This window comes from Corvus moneduloides, chromosome Z (assembly GCF_009650955.1).
Source record: "Corvus moneduloides isolate bCorMon1 chromosome Z, bCorMon1.pri, whole genome shotgun sequence".
Taxonomy (NCBI): Eukaryota; Metazoa; Chordata; class Aves; order Passeriformes; family Corvidae; genus Corvus; species Corvus moneduloides.
This window is the reverse complement of record NC_045511.1, coordinates 35,006,049-35,026,542: the sequence shown is the minus strand read 5'-3', so window position 1 is coordinate 35,026,542 and position 20,494 is coordinate 35,006,049. Positions and strand designations below refer to the sequence as shown.

The 20,494-nt window shown below is 41.1% G+C and overlaps 1 protein-coding gene across 24 annotated transcripts in view; it reads right to left on the bottom strand.

The window, feature by feature from the left end:
- Window positions 1-1,407: 1,407 nt before the first annotated feature.
- The window catches only part of SEMA4D (semaphorin 4D), a 100,651-nt gene continuing 81,564 nt past the window's right edge, over window positions 1,408-20,494 (bottom strand). For 16 of the 24 annotated variants that reach the window (XM_032096508.1, XM_032096510.1, XM_032096511.1 and 13 more), the window contains one exon: window positions 17,172-19,641. In XM_032096508.1, coding sequence (XP_031952399.1) covers window positions 18,725-19,641 — 917 coding nt within the window. In that variant the 3' untranslated portion in view covers window positions 17,172-18,724. Of the gene's footprint in view, window positions 1,939-2,445; window positions 2,544-5,250; window positions 5,461-7,626; window positions 7,649-9,664; window positions 10,078-14,784; window positions 14,810-16,627; window positions 16,835-17,171; window positions 19,642-20,494 lie in introns of those variants that run through there. The other 8 variants (XM_032096523.1, XM_032096524.1, XM_032096527.1 and 5 more) reach the window with 7 other exon arrangements.

Here is a 20,494-nt window from a genome sequence, read left to right as displayed (position 1 = left end):
AATTTCCTGCAGAGACAAAGCAAAGCTTAGCTATGTCATCCATAACCCATGTTCCCGCTCAACTCCACTGAACTAAACTTAAGTCTGCTCCAAATCTGTTGAACAAATGGAGGAGAGACAATTCAAGGAAAGTCTATTTATCGTTGTCCTAAGAACAAAAAAATTAGAACAAACGAGACAAAAATATCTCTGGTGGTGTCAGAAGTCTGCATCAGCATTAATGAAACGCCTATGTGAAAAATAGGGAAAATGGTTAAGAAAATAGGGAAAATATGAGTTGTCACTTTGTGTGTGTGACAAGGTGGTCTCATACTAAAGAAAAAGGGTCATTCGAGTCTTAGCATGGGGTGACTGCTGTCTTTAATGTGGAAACACTCATTTAAATCTTACCACATAGGGGAGAACTTAGGGATGACTATGAAGCTTTCTGCTGTGGCTCGAAGCAGCTCTCCACCTGGGCTGATTGATTAGGGAGCATCTTACTTGCTTACAGATGGTTGAAATCCATTAAGCAGATAATAGAGAAAATTTGATTTATACCTCAGACTTTTGTTTCTTAGATGCAGAAGGACAAAACTTTACAGCATTACTGCTCAGAACAATTGTACTGTGGATAGTGTAGGTCCTCATATTTTCAGTCCACACTTGATCATCATAAGGAATGATTGAATTCATTCAGCATAGAATTCTTTTAAGCTACATTTTCTCAAATATAGAAGAAGAATTTTCAAAAACTAGGGTCTTCTTGCATACTTTGTAATCTATCTGTATTTTAAGCAGTAGTCAGGACTTCTTTATTTGGTACAGAATTATTACTGTCATGGTTTAAGCCCACGCAGCGACCAAGCACCACCCAGCCTCTCACAGTGGGAGCAAATCAGAAGGGTAAAAGCTAGAAAACCCGTGGGTTGAGATGATGACAGTTTAATTGGAAAAGTAAAAGCCATGCACACAAGCAAAGCAAAACAAGGAATTCATTCACCACTTCCCAATGGGCAGGCAGGTGTTCAGTCAGCTCCAGGAGAGCAGAGCCCCATCACACGTAATGGTTACTTGGGAAGACAAATGTTATCACTTCATACATCTTCCCCCGCCTTTGTATCCTGAGCACGGATGCCATACAGTCTGGAATATCCCTTTGGTCAGTTTGGGGTACCTGTCCTGGCTGTGTCTCCTCCCAACCTCCCATGCACCCCCCAACTTCCTCGCCATTGTGGCAGTGCAAAACGCAGAAAAGGCCCTGGCTCTGTGTAAGCCCTGCTCAGCAACAACATCTCTGTATTATCAACCCTGCATTAGCACAAATGCAGAATAGCCTCCTACCAGCCACTGTGAAGAAGATTAACTCTACCCCAGCCAAATCCAGCACAATCACCAAAGGAAATGTGTTTGAACAAATGAACTTGATGACACTAGAAAGGAATGCTCTTCAAAACACTGGCAACATAAGGGTAAACATAGTAAAAGAAAAATAAGTGTACAAGTTGAAATGTCTTTACATAAATGTGACCCACATCCTAATTTCTAAATCATATGCCAAGATCCTCAAGCCCAAAATTACCTGGTTGGCTTTATGAACTCAAAACAGAAGACAGGCTATGTTCTTTGAACAGCACAAGTTTTACTGAGACTACTTTTGTTCTTTATTAAGCTGAAATAGCTGACATCAGAAAACCAGAGATAGTTGCAGCGTGGGATGGATGGCTTTTCCTGTAGCGTGTAACTTAGTTATTCTTCGGTGCAGTAAGAAAATCCCCTTCCACTTCATGCTTGAGGTGATTCTGAATATCAGTTTTAAAGCCAACTCTAATACTTGCAAAGACTTCTCCAAATGCAATAACACTAAGAGTACCAGGTATTCTTAACTTGCATACATTTCTCCTTCTAGCCTGTTCATTCCTTTGTCCCTTAGAGGCTGTTTCTCTTGTTGCAGGTCTCCTGAAGAAAAAATTCAGAATGATCTATTAATACCACTCTAAAAATGAAAATGGGGCTTAAAGGTTGCCTATCCTAACTGTTCCACAGGCAGCAAGCATGTCATATCTAAGGTTTTCAAAATTAATCTTTGTTCTAACTGTTGAAGAAAAATACTAATAGATGGGTATGGACCTTTTTTGTAAAAAATGGTCAGCCTTTATGGACAGTACCATTTCTGGAGTCCAGTAGTCTCTGCAATCCAGTTAGTCTACAGATGTGATGAAATTGATCTACTCTATTCATTATACACAGACTTACTCTTTTGGGCAGGAAGAGAACTACTGACTGATGAGCACTTGGTTAGTGGACTGAAGGAACAAGCTGACGTAACTGCGATGAATGTCACAGATAAAATAGACTTCACTGCTGAGACGGTCATGAACCATGACTTGTACAGGAACATTGATCATTTTGTTAGTAAGTACAGGCAGTTGCAGAAGTGCAAGAGGCAGTTTATAAAAGTCTTACCCATGTTTTCCTCCAGTTTTGCATCATCTTGTCATGTTCACTGATGGCACTTCTCCAGGTATCAAATTCTTTGGTCCATGCATCCTGGCCATCACTATCTGAGAATTGTACATGGGATGATTACATAACGATATAATGGTAGAAGTCAGTACCTGATCAGTTGCAGGACTGCCTGTCCTGCAGGAAGGAGAGCTAGAAGGAACCATCATCTCATTTGGCAGTAAGTGCTGTTGAAATTGTTCTCTCACCCTGTGCAGCAAACTTAATATCCTCCAGAGGAAACAGGCTTAGTGCTGTTTATCTGTGATTCAAGATCTAGAAGGTAGGACCTACAAATTAGTAGTTCAAACCCATGTAACAAGCACAGGAATGCTTCAGTTAGATCATAACAAGCCTGGGGAGAAAAATGACATGATGGAGAGGACCAGTTGACATGATGAACCAATGACCTGATGGATGTGTCCAGCTAGTATTCCCCATTTTTCAGTAATCGTAGAATCACAGAATCAGTCAGGTTGGAAAAGATCTCTGAGATCATCAAATCCAACCTAGGATCCAACACTACACTGTCAACCAGACATGGCACCCGGTGCCGCGTCCAGTTTTTCCTTAAACACCTTCAGGGACTGTGGCTCCACTACTTCCCTGGGCAGCCAATTCCAATGTTTTATCATCCTTTCTGTGAAGAAGTTCTTCCTAATGTCCAATTGAAACCTTCCCTGGGGCAGCTTTAGACTGTGTCATCCTGTCCTGTCACTGGTGGCCTAGGAGAAGAGACTGGTCCCCACCTGGCTGCACCCTCCTTTCAGGCAGTTGTAGAGAGGGATAAGGTCAGCCCTGAGCCTCCAGGCTAAGCAACCCCAGCTCGCTCAGCTGCTCCTCACAGGACTTGTGCTCCAGACCCTTCACCAGCTCTGTTGCCCTTCTCTGGACACGCTCCAGCACCTCAACATCCCACTCCATCATCTCCCCAAACTGCGGGCACCCAGAACTGAATGCAGTACCCAAGGTGTGGCCTAAGCAGTGCTGAGTACAGGGGAAGAATGACTTCCCTGGTCCTTCTGGCCTGTTGCTGATACAGGCCAGGATGACATTGGCCTTCTTGGCCACCTGGGCTCGCTGCTGGCTGGTGTTCATCCACTGTCAATCAGTACCTCCAGGTCCCTTTCTGCCTGGTCTCTGTCCAGCCATTCTGTCCCCAGCCTGTAGCGCTGCAGGGGGTTGTTGTGGCCAAAGCAGGACCCAGCACTTGGTCTTGTTGAACCTCGTTGCTGGATTCAGCCCATCAAGCCTGTCCAGGTCCTGCTGCAGAGCCCTCCTATCCTCCACCAGATTGACACTCACCCCCCAACTTGGTGTCATCTGCAGATTTGCTGATGGTAGACTCAATCCCCTCATCCAGATTATCAATGAAGATATTAAATAGGACTGGCCCCAGTACAGACCCCTGAGGGACACCACTGGTGACTGGCCGCCAGCTGGATGCAGCACCGTTCACCACCACTCTCTGGTCCTGGGCATCAGCCAGCTCTTAACACAGCAAAGAGAGCCCCTGTCTAAGCCGTGGGCTGCCAGCTTTTCCAGGAGTATGCTGTGGGCGACAGTGTCAAACAAAGGCTTTGCTCAAGACCAGGTAGACAACATCCACAGCCTTCCCCTCGTCCACCAGGCAGGTCACCTGGTCACATAAAAGGGCATCAGGTTGGTCCTGATTTAAGAAGGACCTGTCCGTCCTAAATCCATACTGGCTGGGTCTGATCCTTCAGCCCTCTGTAGGTGCCATGTAATTTCACTCAAGAGTTCTTTATACTTCCTCCCAGTGATAATTAAAGAAGGGATATGTTACTGCATCTTGGTAAAATTCTAGTGCTATTTCTGTTTGCCAGCTTTTTTTGCAGAAGGTAAGACTGATGGTGACATATTTTCTGTTTATCCTTTGGGACACTAGCAATAGTGGTATGTACGTTTTAAGAGCACAGTGAGAGCCCTTCTGTCTGCTTTACATTTACGTTGGTTTCACTGAGATGCTCTTAATTCTGCTTCCAATGCAGATTTCAAAGTAACTGGAGTGATGGCATAACTCCCATGGCTTTTCTCTGTCATAGAAAAAAGCAGCACTGAGCCTTGACAGACTCACATTCAGTATTAACCAGTTGGTTAATTTTTCCTTCATTTTGCCAAGAAAATCCATGCTGTGTCATGTCCATTGCTCCTGCTGTCTTTTTAAAGACTGTTCAGACCTTCTCCAGGCCTGGGTAAGGTCTCAAGAGCTAGTTGCAGCAGGCATTCTGGATACTCCAAAATCGTGCAGTTGCTGAAGTTATTTAACTGCCTACCTGCCTAGTTAGTGTCCCGATGGAGCTGAGAATACTGACCTTGCCCAACCATAGATGGTTTACAAATCATGCAATTTCAAAAATCTAGGGTAGTGGGGGTTTCTCTTTACCTTCTGACTGCCTTAAGTCCGTGTGCATTAAAGAATTTTTCTACATTACCTTGTAGAATTCCAGCTGAGTACTTACTTGTAGCTCTCTATTACTCATTTGGTTTTCAGTTTTTGTTAATTAGTTTAGCAGGTTTTGGTTCAATTTCTAGATCATAACTGCTAATTTACATAAGCCCTTTGAGGGAAGGGGTAGAAGGAGTTTTTATGGCTCTAAAACATTTTCGTAATTGAAGTGGATACTCATGCTGCAGGCAAGAGTTACCACCTTTAGATATGCACATGTTTTATGGGTGAATATTACAGAGCTTTACTCTTATCAAGGTCAGGCCAAACACAGCATGCATTTGGAACAACCGTACCTTTATCTTCCACTGTGATCAGCACTTCCGACGTTGTGTTCCCAACTTTTGAGATGAATGAACATCTGTATTCTGTGTTTTCTGATACTGAATCTTTCACCCAGCTGAGAACATGCACTCTGCCATCAAGCAGCATGTGAGATTGCTCTGTGATGCACGCCTTCATCTTTTGTCCATTCTTCTTCCAGACAAAGTAGGAGTCATCCGGACCTGTAAAAATGTCAGGTTATTCTGTAAGAAAATAGACGATGAGTCTTTGAAAAGAACACAAACCCCATCACATCAAGATTAGGCTTAAAAACATGAATGGTTGATTGTAATGCTTCTTAGGTTTCTTCAGCTAAAGTTCTAGCTACGAAAAACCTGGGATAAAGAGGAGCTAACTCTGGAAATTTAGGTTCAAGCCAAAGCTGTGAGTTCGTATGTACTGAGGAATTCTGTGTGGATTCTCGCAAGGGGGAACTTAGCACACACATTGTAGAACCAATGATGAACACCAGCACCATCTGCCCGTATGAATTCCTGTAGCACTAGGCACATTGCCTACTGCTGCCCAACATAGCTCCTGGTACAAAGCTGAAACCACCTGAGACATGCCTTGCAGAATCTGAAAAAAAGGCCAGGAGGGGAAAAGTTCAAGAACTCAGTGCATCAAAGATGCTGGAAGTAGTAATGAAAAAGGCAGAAGTGGAAAAAGCACAGAACCAGTAGTCACAGCAGGCACTTAAGCAAGACAGAACTTGAAAGAAGCTTGGATCAACAACAAAGAGCAATTTAATTTTTTAGCCTGGTTACTGTTATTTGTCTTAACCTGCAAGGGCAACATTTGAATAAATCAGAGATTGACAGTAGCCTGGAGGAGAGAACAGCTGTTCCCAGAAAACTGGCAAGGTTGGCTGAAGTGTGCTTGGCAGCATCAGAGCCTTTCCATTTAAAATACAGACATCTGGGCCAAGCTAAGATCTTTGTAATTCTGATGTTTAAAACATGACTATTTCTCCCTCTGGGCCTAGGATCCAGACTAGCCTTAGCATGAGAAGATGTAAAGAGAAATTTGAGGTAAAAAGAAAATGAACTATTTTTGCAAATATGTCTTGACAGAACCTACTACAGCTTTTACTGTGAGCAAGTTGATGTGGCCTTTTTTCCCTAGAAAAATACAATTCTACTGTTAGTGTCCCAATTAAGTTTTAGATAATCATGCAGAGAAAAACCAACTAGTTTTCACATTTGTGTACTTCCTCAGTGTATCATATTAAATTCTTAACTCCTAAGTTTTATTTCCAAATCTCCCACAAATAATGGGCACACAAATTAGCAATAAGAGTAAGGGTGAATGATAGAGAACATGATCTAGTTAAAGCATTGTAGAGTTTCTCTGAGGGAAGTGGCACAGTCTGAAGGGCTGACAGCAGAAAATAGCTGGTCTAGCACACTTTTTTTTTTAAGGGGTTTTATGGATGATTGTACTTATTCTATAGTTGACAGCAGACTGGTTACATGTCACTAAATTAGTGGGAAGTCTGGAACCAGGGACAAGTTACTTCAGTAAACTAAAGCTGAAGTTGAAATTTGGACAAACTTGAAATTTGGAGGAATAGTAAGTGCAAGCACAGCAAAAAAGTCGAAATACCTAAGTGCCATTTTAGAGCCATGCAAGGAAGTGGCATGTTTAGTGCAGGACACTTCCCTAAACTTACTCAAATGTACTAGAGAACCTGCTCTATTTTCCTGTGCTAAAGATCTCAGTTGTGCTGGAAATCTGTCAAAATTTCAGCTTACATCCACATTTCACCAAGAGATAAATATGCAATCATTTCTTTATACATGTATAAAGAAATGTATAAGTATAGTAAAATATGTAAAATATAAATTTTGCAAGCTGTCTTGGTTCAGATTGGCCCCTTACAAAGTTGCAACTTGGCAATTTTACTCTTCCTTTGTTTTTCTGTGCAGTCAGAAGCACTGGAAATCCCCAGAGATACATACTCATCCCCACTTACACTGGTTGACAGCAAAATCTAGGTGCAAGCAGTACTCGGGATTTTACTGATCCTGTTTCAGTGGAGCTTGTTTCCAATTCTCGGGCAATTACCTTCTCTACTTTGATTTCATTTTCAGATGGAACAACAGAAAAAAATACACTGTGAAACAGTTTAATCTGCAAAAATTTTCAATCACATTTGTTACATTTTCTACAACTCTGTGGTGAGAAATTCAGAATCATATCTAATGGTTAGGGAAGTATTTTTTTAAGATAAAGGAAAATAACACGAGCATATTCTCTGCATTTTCTATTGTTACTATAACACAAATTAATTGTATGTCAAGTGCAACCTTTAAAATACAAGTTTCTGTCAAACCTGATCTACTTACTTTGCCATCCATGTTAGGAATGCTTGAAAGATTTAAAAAAAGTAATCTTATTAAAACATAAAAATCCAATAGAGAACTAAACAGCACAACAGGCCAGGTATATAAGTAGCTATGTCTGAGAAGTCATTAAATAGATTTCAAACAGTTAACATCAAAAACATTGCTTCAATAAACTACATTAATTACACGTGATGAAATAAAACCAACTTCACCACCTTGGTGATTCTAGAAGGGGAATTAACAGATATCAAACAAAAATATAAGAAACTTTGTGGCATTATCTGAACTACCCCTTTTCTTTGCATAAGCCTCTCAAAATTTCCAGTGTCTGTGGAAGTGTTTGCTTCTTTCCCACATAGACTTCATTTCCTCTGCTTTCAGCAGTTCGAATGAAATTATAACACCCAGGTAGTAATGGCCCAGGTACTGTCCAGGTAGTTTCTGCCAGCAGAATGGGTTCTCTGACCTATGTGAAATCAGGCTGGTTTACACAAATGACATATTTAATACCCAGATGATTTTTTTCTCAGTATTTTCCATGAGAAAAAAATTCAGCTGTCATAGGTAGCATAGAAACTCAAACCACTGCAGCTGCTTGTAATCTTCTACCCACAATCTGACTGCATTCACTGGGTTATTCATGTAAATTTGACCTAAGGTTAAAAAAGTAAGTAAAAAAAAGCAGACTTGAAGCAACTGAAGTATACAGCTACAGAGTCAGAGCAGCATGGGGATGCGCCCTGCTCAGCTGGATCAAATTAAGCATTTGCCATATACACATCACATCCTAATAGACATACGGGTTTCAAGACAGCTTGGAGATACTAATTTAAAAGGAGCTGATTATGGATTAAGTTGAGCTCAGTGACATAAGGCAGGAGGACCAAGAGGGAGCACTGGCCACGCTGGCTCATTGTGCCAAGTGCAATGTGCAGAGAGCTGTGGAGATTTCAAAAGCAGCCCAGTGAAGCTGCACTGTGAACCCTGAGCAGTGCTACCACTGCTGGTGGTTCAGCATAGGGTCTCCCTCATTTCTAACCCAGTTCTTGAAGGGTAGCATTTAATAAGGCTTCCCTATATTCACAGAAACACTTCCAAGATAAAGACAGGGGACTTGTTACAACAGCAGGAGCCATCAGCAAACCTAGACCCCAGCTAATAATTTCTGCAAGTTGCCAGCAAATTGAAATGCAGGGAAGATAACCGACAGGTATCCCACAGAGAAATTCTACCAGGGCAACAAAGAATCTTTTACACAAATGCCTATAATCTAGACAAAGAACTGCTACCGGAGGCTATCCACAGTGATGGGAAGTTCAGGTTTAGGAAAAAACTTCCTTGTATAACCCAATACACACCAAAACCTCTTTCAAAGCTCACCACGTGCAGCAGACTAAGAAAAAGAATGGCATCTGGATTTAATGCTTGCTATCAAGCTTGCAGCTTTCCTGAATGCTACTGAAGCAAACATCCCAGATTTCTGAAAACCAAGATCATACAGGAAGCCCTCATCCAGAGCAGGGATTAAGTTTTAAAAAGGCCCTATAATCTGGATGCAGGAAGTTTTTTTAAAATCAGGCATCAAAGTTAGCCCAGGAAGAGGTTAGTCAATCATTAATATGAAATATTACCACCAGCACTACCTAGTATGTGAATGTAAGATTTAGGGCTGGTCATAGTTCTTGAGTTGTAGGAGTCTGAGTCATTGCTGCTGATAACATACCAGAATAATAAATCAGTACAAAATGAAGCCATCAGTGGATAACTGACTGGAAAAGTGAAGAAAAAAAATCTTTAATTGAGGCAATCATCTTTGCAGTTTTCTTCAAATATTGTGCAAATTAAATAGCCTGTACCCCCTATAACAGGCGTGCATTTTTTTTGTAGTCTTGTTGACTGGTGTTTGTTTTTGATTGTTAAAGTAGGGCAATGCATTCTAGAAGACAAGCTTGACAGCAATGGAAAAAAGTCCCTTCAAAAAGCCAAGAAAATAGACCGCTCTGAAATGCCACAGAATATTACTTCCAACACCACATATTTCATACTGAAGGATGCATGATGTCCTCCTCCTTCAGACACGTGGTGCTTCATTAAATTACCGGTCCCTGTGTGTGACATCACCACAAGCTGATGCAGCCTTACGAAGGCAGATGAAAAGCAGGAAGCACTTCCTTTCCACCTAAAAGCTGGAAGCAGCAACCAGTCACTAGAGGTGATGCACAGCACACGTGGGTGCAAGTAGGACACGGCCTCTGTCTTCTTGGAGTGGAATTTAAAAGCAGGTTGGGAAAATGGCTGACTGGCACATTACATGAAAATGCAATTGGTAACTGTTCATGCATTTATTCAGATGTTCTCTGACGGTGTCCAGAAAAAGGTTTTGCAATTGGAACATAGATAATTGTCTGTGAAGAAAAATCAGATGAGGCACCAGTAAGCTAGAACCAGGGACTGTCAAAAAAAAAAAAAAAAAAATTAGGTTCCATTTTCACAGTATCACAGAATTAACTAGGTTGGAAAAGACCTTTGAGATCATCAAGTCCAACCTATAACCTTACACCACCTTATTTAGACCATGGCACTATGTGCCACATCCAGTCCTTCCTTAAAACACCTCCAGGGATGGGGACTCCACCACCTGTGTGGGCATCCCATTCCAATGCCCAATCACCCTTTCTGTGAAGAATTTTTTTCCTGATGACCAGCCTAAACTTCCCTGGCACTTTGAGTTTGCCTAATTATTTCTGGCCATCCTATCAGCTAACAAGGCTACTACATTAAGTTTTAAAATAAAGTGAAGAAAATTGGAGAACATATTTTAAGGAGTAACATGCTCTCCAAAAATCACTCCTGTTCTCCAGAAAACACAAACTACTGCTTTTGCTTTGTTTGTCAGGTAGATCTAGCAGAAGATGACTGAAGAGATGGAAATGAGACTTTCATCTCCACTGTGGGGACAATGCACACACAACATGCTGAGGCAGCTCTGGTAGCAGTTTCTGCTGAAATAGCTGAAAAAAAGGTGACAGCTTTGGTCTAAATTATTACTCAGTTAATCAGCCACACCAGTGGATTAATAATTACAAGTCTACAGGCTGTAGCTCTCATGGGCAAGAAAAACATGTGTACAGGTAGCCAGGCTGCAATCCTGATCAGTTGCAGGTAGCAAGACGTTCTGAGGAAAACAGTGTAAAATTGTGGTTATGCTCCAGATTCCAATACCAGTCCAAATCCATCACATCTCTTTAGGCATGACTGGGAAATCATGGCCAGTGTGTAGGAGTTATTACCAGTGTACTGCTCCAAGCTGAGGCATTACTGAATCAAGAGTTCCACATTAGCAAGGAGAAAAACAGATGAAATATTTATGCTGAATTGCAAAAGAAGAAAAGCTAAACTGGGAGGCCAAGTAAACTGTTGTAAGCAAATGGTACAGGAACAAAACACACCTCTGAATCCCCCTCTCCTGAAATAAGACATCCCAAAAGGCATTTGGGTCTCAAAGACCCCAGTGCAAAGCAAGCTTCTCCTTTTATACATACCTAGGCACACTACAAAAGCTGACATGGATTCTGCAAAACTTCTTCTTCCTGAGCCCTCGTAGTCTCCCAAAATCGCATACATTAAATTCAAATGGAGAATACTGCCTCTTTTGTGACCTAGTCAGTTCATCTCTGCTGACAGCCCATGCAGCACCCAATCCCCAAGCAAGCTGAAAAGCTGAACTAGACAACGAAGCAGCAAAGCTGCTGCTTCACAGAGGTACTCCTGCAGAGGTGCCAGCTCTTTTCCTTGGCCTCGACAGACTTTTTGACAAGTAAATCTCTCAAAAGGGCAGCTCATTCAAACTGTGTGCAGGTACCAGTGGAAGGCTTTGAAAACCATGCAGTGGCTTCCTTTCCCCAAGCCCTCTGCTGACACGAGATGCAGCCTGTAAGACTTAGTGGTGAGTGCCTGCAACACCTACTGGCGTGCAGGAGACACACTACAGCACACTGCAGCTTCAAGTGTTTCACACACATTACAACAGCAGTAACCACTGCAGGCTACAGCTTCTAGTCCTAAGTGGACTGAATCTTCCATGGGAAGGTATTTTAGGGCCTTTCTTTATGTTTTAATCATTTATAAACTACCAAAAGCCACAAAAGATGTTTCCCAACTACACCTTCTTATTCATTCTGCAGGAAAAACCTGTGCGAATGTGGTCAGCTGCACACTGTAAAAGGTAGGAAAAAAAATTGATGAAATCTTCTGAGAAAAAAGTAAGACACTTTTGGTTCTACTTCTTTTCCTTGCTCTCTGCCTTCTTGATTTGATGCCTGATGCTTTTTAATTTGCTTTATGCTTAAATTATTTTTACACTGAACTTATTCTAGCCCTTACTGGAAAACCAATATAGTAAAAAAAAAAAAAGCAAGGAAAAGGCATTCTTGTTGCACACCTTTCCACATATTTCTTAGCTTGACATAGCCTTTACACATAAAACTGCACAGCAAAGGAAATTTCTACAGAGATGTTTCAAAATCTGCTGCTGATGACAGAATTTAAAAATGCATCATCCATGTCACAGTCCTCATGAAAATGAATTTTCAATTTCCTTACAGAAATCACTGTGAAGGAAACCATCAGAGCCCAGCACTTACAAAGGCGTTTAATGCTGTTAGTTTTGCATGCAGGCTTAGCTATGATGGTCTCAGCAAGCCCTATATCTGAAAAAAGGAACGCCAGCATTGTAGTAAAAAGATTACATTCCTAAGATATTGCAATCTAAAGCAACAAGGGTATCTTTAATGTCTGTGAGTTTAAGGCAAAATAGGTCTGTGATATGTACCCAGTTTTGTAACCTTAAAACTTCCAAGCCCTTTTCTGTTATATATTAAAGGTACAATCTTAATTTTTCAACTTATCTTCTAGATGCGTCCCAAATAATAATAAACAGGTGGCATGTCAAGAGATCTGCACACAGGAAAGGTTAAAACCTAGTGCCAAGGCGCTGTTAAGCAATGTTTAGTCAGTGCAGAAATCATTGAAAAAAATTGTACAAATTTACAAAATGACAAATTAACAGCTACTATGAGACAACTGTAGCCAAAGACTGATACTGAGTCAAAAAGCATGTGATGAAACACCAAAGGTCTGCTGAGCAGACAATTCATGAAGTGGGGTATGAAATTGTTTAACATGGTGCAAACTTACCATTCCCACAGGAAGGTAAACCAACCATTTACTAAGCATACAGATTAAAGTAATGGGTATTGCTTCAGGAAAGCATCACTGTGTAAATCTCAAAACATACTGCATAGAAACTTTAAAGTTCTATAAAGTTTTGAAATATTTGTGCAGTGGATTGATTTGTCCTGGAAGATGCAGAGCTTTTCCTTTCAAGGCTACCAATTAAACCATTCTCACATTTCAAAAACTAACATTGTATCTCTCCATAGCCATAATTAAGAGCCACTTACCAACTTCAACTGGTTATAAAACACAAGTGTATGAAAAATTGCTCTTGATATTTGTGCTCTTGTAAGAGCAGAAAAGTAACAACCCAAGTAAAGTCCATTATAAGATGCTGGCATGCTGTAATTTAAATGCTGTCATTTGTAGTTCTGGACAAACATTATGTCCAGCACAAAGCACATTCCTAGGCAGGCTCATTCTGCTCTGGATGCTGCTCACCTCCATGCCTCTCCTGACTGAGCTCTACACCAGACCAGACCAGACCATACCAGGGCACCATGGCTGATGCAATCATGCAAATGATGCAAAAAAACCTCACCCAAGAATGAATTACTCATTTCCATGGGTAAATCAGTCTCTGACAGGCGACTTCCTCCTCCCAGGGGAAAAAAAATCAGGCGCAGCAAGGTATACGGACTTTTGAGCCCTTATGCTGGGACCTGCAAAGCACCAGCACTTGGTGACACGAGCACAGGCAGCCCTCAGGTGCCGGGACAAGCCTGGGGCTGGCCTCTTTCAGACTCACTCTGCAGGTGCCTTCTCAAGAGTCTTACTCAGTCTGCAGCAGTCCTCATGAAGTGCACTGCGTTTTGTATTTTCACTGCATTGCATTTTGTATTTTCCCACCCTTCTGCATGTCCTTCAGTGCAACTTCAGGCTCCACCAAAGAGGAACCTCTAGTGAACCACCCACAGTTATGATTCTTCAAGTTATGGATCTTTTCTTCCACGGATGTGGGAAACTTTCTTGTACTCCTAAAATAGCATAACCACAGGGAACAGGCATTGTACGTGGGTATTACCAGATACCCATCTTAATATCTCCATGAAATAATAACTCCTTTAAAGTATACTGCCAAGTTCACAGAGCTTTTATGGTCACACTCCTGGGTTTTTTTACCAAAACTGGAAATAATCCAGTATGTAAAATCTCCAGCTGCAGACAAACTAAGGGAGGGAGTCATCCTGACACCATGGACAGAGAGTCTCAATCTGCAGGTAAAGCACAGTGTTTTGCAGCATTTCTGATCATAGAAGTATTTACACTGTTGCACAGCACACTCAGTGTAGTTTAGCTATGTCATTGGTCTGTGAAGTTATCGACATGGAGATACTACTCCAAAGCTGAGGGAGGAGGTGCCAGTAAAACATCTCCGAGCAGAACCAAAACTCTAGAAAATGCCTGTTCCTACTATATTTCAACAGAGCACACCAGAGAAATTATACAGCAGGTGCATACATCATCAACTCACTGTCTCTCCCCTGAACTAGATGGTATAGTATTTTGTTCAATTTATTTGAAGCTTGCCTCAACTGCCTGCAAAGATTTTAAAATTCTGTAATGGGAGAGTAAAGTTCTATTAGAAAAAGTACATAGGAAACGTAATGTTTGCCCATGCACACACAGCAGACAGGTCTCTGCAGAAATGTGAGACTCTTTGGGGGACTAGAGAGAGACAAACTGGGAAGAAATTTGTGAAGGGAGATTTATTCCCTCCTTTTCCAGAAGGGCAGGAGGACTCCATGCTTGAAAAAATTTATATTTCAGAAAAAATGTACCAGTTTACCACAAGTGCTGTTTGTGCTGTATCCACTTTACCTTATGGAAATGAGCCAGTTACAAAGTTGTAAAGTGTTATCCTTAGGCAAGCTTTCAGGTTAAAACACGTGGGATGAGTAAGAGATGAGCAAAAGAACTCACCAACTGCTGCCGAGTTTCCAGACAGCTTGAAACAGATATTTACAATTAAAAAAAGGAAGAGATTCAGCAATTCTGATAAAATAACAATTAAGTTAGAAACTTAATTAAAAATAAGCTTGAGGTTTTTGACTGGATGATGTGGCAATCTATGTATTTGCATCATACATTTACTGATGCCATATCCTTTTTGCAGACAAGGCACAACATTTAACTCTCTGCCTGTCTCATTTAACCCTGTTGCTCCTTGCAAACACGTTTTACCTGATAGTCATAGCTGAGCAGAATAAAGTTCCATTACAGCTATGTTAATACAAAGAAATATCAACAGACACTGAACAAATCTGAACAAATCCAAGCAGAGACCTTCCTTGCAAAAGCAATTGCTTAGCCAACCCCCACCCAGGATGAATTCATATATCCCCACATGCAGGACCCAGAAAGATGCAAAATATCTGCACCAGTTCAGTGTGATGGTTTACATTTGCTGGTTTGTTTGGTTTTTAACTCAAGAGACTAAAGTTGTAATCTTGGGTAAGACGAGTGTGATGTCAGCCAATTGCCTTGTTTCCCAAAGGGAGCAAAACCTCCATCCATGACACAAAGTCCAGTCCTTCCCTGCTTTGAGAGGCATTGGAAGTGCTTCCACAGCTGGGTCACCTTGGCCCCACCTGTGCCATTACTGCATCCCTTGGATGTCAGGTGTTGTTAGCTTCTCACACTATTCACCCCTACACCTCCTGACGACTGAAGTCCACAAGCTGACTTTAGGACACTGCACCTTCCTTCTTAAGTTCACTACCAAGGCAAATACAATTTTTAAGGACAGCATCAGCATCATGTTAAGATGGACACTGCTGGATGAAAAAAAGCAATTTAAAAATAAAGTCCAGATCTGTAGTATGATTATCGAACTGTTTAAATCTTTTGTGCTACTGTAACTTTTTTTTCCCATGGTGGACAATGAAGTTTCTGAATTGCCTATGGCAAAAGTGAACGAATTACTGCTGAAAAGTGTTTTCCAATCTAAATGATTCTATTCTATCAAAGAACCTTCATCCCACTGTTGTTCCTTTTAGCCATGGAAATACAAACAGTGCCTTTATTAAGATCTATGCTTATAAAGATTTATGCATTTTGATCTGATTCCATATAACACTAATGGACACAAATATGGAACAACACTACTTTTTATAATTATTCAATTAGTGTAATTTCTTCTTTTAAAGAATAAGGTTACATATGAAGACCCGTTTAGATCCATTAAACCACACTTAGTTTAAAACAGCAATTACAAACCGTAATTTGTAACAATCTAAAAAAAACCTTGAAAAAAATGTTGAATTGCTATGGAAAAAACAGCTTTGTCCTCCTGTACACCTCATATAATTTATCTGTCATAAAATGGAAGTTGTTATTACTGTATGTACTTCACCATTTGAAATAACATGAAAAAAGAATGACCTGGTCCAGAAAATATGCTAAGTTCAAATCCAATAAAAGTGTGATTTTCAAACTGCATACACACTGACAATGGAAATATCTACCTGCTAGACATCCATGTGCAATCCTGATTCACTGAATTCCTTCAGCATGCAAGTGAGCCTAATAAAATCAGTTACCTATTAACATACTAAAGTGCATTGCTGAATCAGAGCCTCCATTATACAAAACAATACTCGCAGTGACTCACTGTTGGTAAGAGCATGTTGGCATCCTGATACCATCTCTGCTCTTGTTCCCCCCCACCCAAACATCAGAAAAGTAAAACTTACACAGTACACAGTGACACAGCTAAACCTTTAATGCAGAAAGTGCTGGCTTATACAGGGGTCCTCCAACTTACCTGTGGCTTGGCAGAAGAGGTGGAAGGGTCCCCGGATACTAACATGCTGTGCCTGGTCACTTAGGAAAGGTGGCAACAACATGACCTTTACGGGGTCTTTGCTAGACCAAACATCAGGCTGGGTACTGGTGGGTGAAGGAGGTGAATCACTTCCCACACAGGACAAAAAGGAGGTACCAGTAGGAGGGAAAGGTATAGGAGATGAGGCTGTGTGACAGAAGAGGACAGAAAAGAAAGTAAAAGGGTACTAAGGAAAAAAGTTGCAAGAAATACATCACACAATGAAGAAATAATGCAAAAAGACAAGTGAGTTTTAGAAAGGTAGTAAGACGAAGTGTCCCTAGACCCCTAGAGAAGAGCACTTCCCTCCTTCACCCACGTTGTTTTTCTCCCATCCTTCCCATCTCCCCACCCTGGGTTATATATAACCCATACAACTGAAGCTGAGAGGCTGCTTCAAATTAATTACAAAAAGTTTTTACATTCCCCCCAAAGGAAATCTGAAGGAACATCAGTGCTTGCCAAATGGAAAGCACTGTCATTGTGTCACGTTTCAGAAAAGCCAAGATGTAATACAATTTATTTTAATATTTATTCTGTTATATGTACATAATTAAAAATAGAAAAATAAAACCAAACTGAATCTTATAAAATATAAACCGTTTACACTAAGATGTTCTAAATTATGTTTGCATGAAGGTTCAACACAGAAAAGCAGCCCAGGCATACTGCTATTTACTGTTAAAATGTATTCTACTTCTAGCAATATTTACAGAAAGAAGCAGTGAGAGGAACAATTCTTCAGGACTGTACTGCACACAAAATGCTTTTACAGACAAACAGTGCTGCTGTGAACCAGGCTGAGAACAAATGCACACTTTCACGTTAGCAGGCATGATTCACATAAACAGTTCAAAGGACTGATTGTTTAAGCAGCTCCAGTTTCAAGTCTCCAGTTGCATAGGAGAGTGAAGGTATCATCCAGAAAGGGTGACGCTGCAAGTATTTGTCACAAAAAGAAGCTGAGTTATTTCTGAATCTGAAAAGAAGAAAAAAATCAGCAATGTTTTCTCATCAGGCTGTGTCCTAACAGTCCATTCCAGCAAGTCACTAGCTGAATTGTTGGAGTTAATTCTTCTTGATTCCTGTTTTGCTTCCACAATGCAAGAAATCTCTTTCCATGTCACTGCTAACTGACAGTTGCTTGCCTGTACTGTTCTATAAACTAAAGAAAAAAAAAAAAAATCCAGTTTTGTATAGAAAATAAAATGTGACTATGTCCAGCTGGCTGGCTGGTGGGGGGAGGAAAAAAAAAAAGAAAAGCATTTGTTTCCTCCTTCCCCATTCCCCACTTACTCCATGTTTTGAACTGATATTGTAGTACCTACATTTCTAGAAAGCAGCAAAGAAAAAAGCCTTTAAACAAGATTATCCCTGAGTCTTACATAAATCAAGGCAATGCTATCCCCATTATACCTTAAAATCTAAGATACTTACAGAGCAGTTAAAAAAATTAACTTTAACCAACTAAAGAGATCTAGTGTGCCAAAACAGAAAGCATAAAACTAAAAACAATCACTAGGAGCAAAGAAAAAAAATGTCCCAATCCGGACAAAAGTCTATAATTTACCAATCTGATAAACTAAACTCAATTTCCAATTTGGAATTAAAATGAAACTAGATCTTTTTTTAATGGCAACTAAAAATATGTGTAGACTGAAGTACTTTTTAAAGCCAACTGAATTATAAAGTTACTTTTACACTCTATTGAAGAATATGGCCAAAGAACAAGCAAGTAGCTTTACTAGAGCAAAGCACTCACTGGAGGGGAAAACTGGGAATAAACAAGTGGTGATCTGAAACTGGCCATTTGAAAAAAAAATAGAAAAAACCACAGTACAACACAAGATGCTACGGTCTCCAGACAAGTACACCACTTCTCTAATCTGTTGAGATCTGAATGAAAATTGGCTTGCTGTACAGCTTAAGCATGTAACCCCTGCTATGGCTTAGCTGTCACACCCAGGCTCTCCGTGCTCAAATAGCCAGCCGCAGGACCACAGCTCACTTCCGCCACTGAGAGGGACAACGGGGCCTTCACTCCCCCTCCACATCCGAGTCAGCATACTTGAGCTCGCACTTGACATCGAAGGGCTTGTCCCTGGCCTCGCGGGATGCCTGCGAGTCCCCTGCCTGCAGCTGGCTGTTCCCACAGTCGGGCTCGGTCTCGTAGCCGGTGTCGTGCGCAGGCTTGGGCTGTTCCCCACTCTGGTGGCTGACACTGCCCTGCTCCACCAGCGTCTCTTTCACACTTTGCTCACAATCAGAAAAATCTGACTTCGTCTTCTTCTTACCGAGCAGCATCACAGAGCGAAACTTCAAGCACTGCCCTGGCAAGTAGCCTTTGTAACAGTTGTAGGAGAGCAGGCACAAAAAGAGGATGAAAAAGAAGAGGAAGAGGAACATCAACAGGAAGTTATCATTTGACTTGAGGAACATTGTCTTTTCCGGGACTGCATCAGGAATTGAATTGAAGAGCTCTGTGCTGGAGGCTACACTTGTTAGGACAGGGCCAATGGGCTTTGATAATATCCTTGCTGTCGTTACTGGTACCATGTGAGTGGTCGAGATGTGAGCAGTGGACCCCTCGGTTGATACAGCTGATACTTTTGGCACATCACTATTACCTTCTGTTGGTGCGGCTGTCACAGTGGGGCCCACTGTGGTATGCTGCATTTTTTTCAGTTCCAAAACATGCTTAGCCAGCACTTGAGAAAATTTCTTGTTTTTCACTTTTTCTTCTGACAAACATTGGTAAACACCACTGTCTCCTTCTGATAAATTGAAGATGAGCAGTGCCTTTTCCAGCAGACGGTACTTGGGACTCTCCACTCTCAGCACATCATCTTTGAACTTCCAAACTACCTGTGCCAGATTGGACTTTTGAGAACACTTGAGTTCTGCTGTGCTCCCATGCTTGAATGTATGCTGTAGGGGATTCTCTCTTACTTTATCTGGAACATCAAAATAAACGTGCAGAGTATCAGCAATGATTCCAGTTTGTTCTAATCTGTACAGCTTCACCAGACTGTGTTACAGTCTTACTGGAAGCATGAAGATTATGGCATTCACCTCACAAGACCAGGTGGACAGCATGCAAGGATCTCAGTGGAATACCAAGCTGCACGTGAAACATCAACACAAACTAAGAGATAGGACACCTCAACTCTAAGACAGCCTCCACTTCTAGACAAGTGAGACCTCAGTGACCCACAACTGAGAGTACACCTGAGACAAGTCATTGTTTGGGAAAGATACTGTACTTAGTCTCATTTTATATCCAATCAGTGCATTTTAAGTAAACCAGCAACTACAAAATATCCAAGAGGAAACTGAATTAGGAACTCTCTTCTGAAAAAAAAGATTAGTTGCACTTAGGGCACACCCACAATGCCACCCTGTAAGTTAACAAAAAAAAAAAACAGGCAAAGCTCTCATAGCAGTCCAGAGTTTGCTAGGATTAGAAATAAAAAGTGAGTACATCAAACTCTTAAGAGCTTTTTTTACTGCAGCTCAAATCTCCTGTAACTGTACTCCTCTTTACGATCTCCTTGATCTGGTGGCAGCAGGACATACTATAAAGAAAGGACCTGTGGTTACTTGGTTAAAGCACTGTGGAAGGTACTTCAGCTGCTCTGTATCATGTTCTGAGTTCCCCCTCCCCTCTCACCATAAACCCAGCTTTTTTTATAGAATCATTTAATCTGATCTAGCAGCAATAACCAAGCACTTGTCAAAGCTCACAGTAGAATGTCAAATGCTGCATCAAAGAGACAGAGGCCTCTGCATTAGAAGTACTTCTGGTAT